The sequence below is a fragment of the Malurus melanocephalus genome, unplaced genomic scaffold (genome assembly GCF_030028575.1).
Source record: "Malurus melanocephalus ecotype Western Australia unplaced genomic scaffold, MMel_1.1 scaffold_35, whole genome shotgun sequence".
Lineage (NCBI taxonomy): Eukaryota > Metazoa > Chordata > Aves > Passeriformes > Maluridae > Malurus > Malurus melanocephalus.
This window is the reverse complement of record NW_026623267.1, coordinates 1,759,078-1,761,718: the sequence shown is the minus strand read 5'-3', so window position 1 is coordinate 1,761,718 and position 2,641 is coordinate 1,759,078. Positions and strand designations below refer to the sequence as shown.

The following is a 2,641-nucleotide window of genomic DNA, read 5'->3' as shown; positions in this document are numbered from 1 at the left end:
GAAGGAAGGAAGGAAGGAAGGAAGGAAGGAAGGAAGGAAGGAAGGAAGGAAGGAAGGAAGGAAGGAAGGAAGGAAGGAAGGAAGGAAGGAAGGAAAATAAGGAGAGAGTGACAGAGTGAAAAAAAGAGAGAAAGAAAAAAATTCCTAGGCAGACAGGTGGCCACAGAGGCAGCGTTTCACCGTCGAGGCTGGGGAGATGCTTCTCCTTGGGAGTACCCTCCTGGCAAGCAAGGCCAGGAGGGAGAAAGTGGAGCCTGAGCCTCTGCGGTGTCGGGAAGTCCCCACAGCCGCGGCCACCGAGGTCTGTTCCGCTTGAGAGAAATCGAAATGGGACGGGGGCACAAAGGGCATTGTCCTCTGAAAGGGAACGATTACATATGGCCCATACATATCGGATATTGTCTCGCCGCGTAATGAGGGGCTCACGATCATTAGATTGGCCTTTGTTCGGTGCAGCCGACTCCCTGACATACGCTACCTCCTCTGCAAACGCCAACAGATGGGCCCTCCGACAGACGACTCGCGGCAGCAGCTGCTCCCCCCGGCCCTACGGCGCCCCGCTCGCGGGAGCTCAGCCCGACCCGCGCAGCGCCCGCACCGCTCCGCACCGCGGCACAGCACGGCGGGGGCGGGACAAGGCGGAGGGAGCGCGGGGATGCGCRGGGATGCKMGGCAGCCGCTGACGGGTCCCTCCGCTTGCCTCCGCAGGGGAGGAGCGGTACATCTGCTGGTACTGCTGGAGGACCTTCAAGTACCCCAACAGCCTCAAGGCCCACGTCCACTTCCACTGCGCTCTGAGCCACGGCCGGTCCTTTCTCCATCACGACCACGGCCGGCCCGCTGCCACCGCCTTCGGCCTGCCCCACAAGGAGCCGCCGGCCGCCTCGCTGCGGGGCCACCCGCCGCCSGGCTGCGGCCCTCGGGAGGCCGTCAAGCGGGAGGCCGTCGCCGCCTCCCCGCCGCTGGCCAAGCCGGCGCTGCCCAAGCGGGCGGCGGGCAAGGACGAGCAGGAGCGCGCCCTGGACATGAGCGTGGGGGCCGCCCGCGGGCCGGGGCCGCTGCTGGGACCGGCGGGCGGCAACGGGCTGGCGCTGTGCCCCGGGGCGCGCTCGGCCTTCCGCCCCGCCGGGTCGCTGCGGGAGGAGGCGCGGGGCGCCGCCGCCCTCGGCTTCTCCAAACTGCTGGGGGGACTGAAGACGGGACGCGCCGCCGCCGAGGCGCCTCCTAAGTGCGGAGCGCTGCCGGGTGAGGCCGCCCCGCAGGCAGCGGCGGCGGCGGCGGGGCTGGCTTGCGGCGGCGGGCTGCGCGCCTTCCCGCTGCTCTCGCCGCTGGAGGAGGCCTCGGCCTTCCGGCAGGTGGAGCGGGGGCTGCCCGCCGCCGCGCTGCCGCCCGCCCGCTACCCTCCGCTGCCCGGCGGGGCCYTGGAGCGCTTCGCGCTGCCGCCCTTCGAGGGGCTGAAGGCGTACGCGGGGGAGTGCGGGCTGCCGGTGATGCCGCTCACCGTCTACAACGGAGAGCTGCTCTACGGCGCCGCGCCCTACTACCCGCTGAAGCTGCACCTCGGCGGCCTCCTCAAGTATCCCGAGTCGGTTTCGTACTTCGCGGGGCCGGCGGCGGGTCTGCACGCCGCAGAGCTGGGCTCACTGGCCAGCATCGACCGGGAGATCGCCATGCACACGCAACAGCTCTCCGAGCTGGCGGCCGAGAAAGGCCGCGGGAGGCTGGAGACGCTGCCGGCGGGGGCGGCGGGGGCGGCCGGAGGGAAACCCAAGACCGGGCACCTGTGCCTGTACTGCGGGAAGCTGTACTCCCGCAARTACGGGCTGAAGATCCACATGCGGACTCATACCGGCTACAAGCCGCTCAAGTGCAAGGTCTGCCTGCGGCCCTTCGGGGACCCCAGCAATCTCAACAAACACATTCGCCTGCACGCCGAGGGCAACACACCCTACCGCTGCGAGTACTGCGGCAAGGTGCTGGTGCGACGCCGCGACCTGGAGCGGCACGTCAAGTCCCGGCAYCCGGGGCAGAGCCTCGGCAAAGCTGCCGAGGACAAGAGTGACTCTGGCTACGCGCAACCCGAGCAGGAGCAAAAGACTGACAACGAGAGYGACGTGGACGTCTGTTTCACCGACGACCAGAGCGACCCGGAGAGCGGCGGCCGGCACCGCGAGCAGTGATGCGGGAGGCGGCCGGGGCGGGGCGGGGGCGAGGGGAGCGCTGTAGCCCCCCCTCCTATTACTGTGGGCTCCCGGGGCGGTCCCACGGGAGGCCGTGTCGTGGAGGAAGGAGCGCGGGCTGGCGGGCAGAGCCACCGGCGCGGCGGGCAGGGGTGCGCGGGCGTCCCCGGCTTCCCTCCGCAGCATCGCCCGCGGCGCTGCAGCTGCGGTGCCGGGACAAGGGCGGGAGGGCGAAACCCTGGCGGGTCCGGGATCCCGCTGGACAGGCACCGCATCCCGATAGGCGCCCGCATTTCAGTGGCCATACATTTTTATTGTACCTTTGTGTCGAGAAAATTGTGCCTTTTGGAAACGATTTTTTTTCTATGCGCTCTCCCRTCACTCGTTCCAGCGGTCTGAGCCGTGGGGCTCATCAGCAGACCCGGGTCTGCAAGCGCCTCTGGCACCTGCACACTTTATTT

General features: G+C 68.7%; 1 protein-coding gene across 1 annotated transcript in view; it reads left to right on the top strand.

Moving 5' to 3' along the window:
- The window catches only part of PRDM13 (PR/SET domain 13), a 7,036-nt gene extending 4,856 nt beyond the window's left edge, over positions 1 to 2,180 (top strand). The window contains exon 4 of the mRNA XM_057364081.1: positions 709 to 2,180. Within this exon, the coding sequence (XP_057220064.1) occupies positions 709 to 2,180 (1,472 nt within the window). The remainder of the gene's footprint in view (positions 1 to 708) is intronic.
- The last annotated feature ends 461 nt before the right edge of the window (positions 2,181 to 2,641 follow it).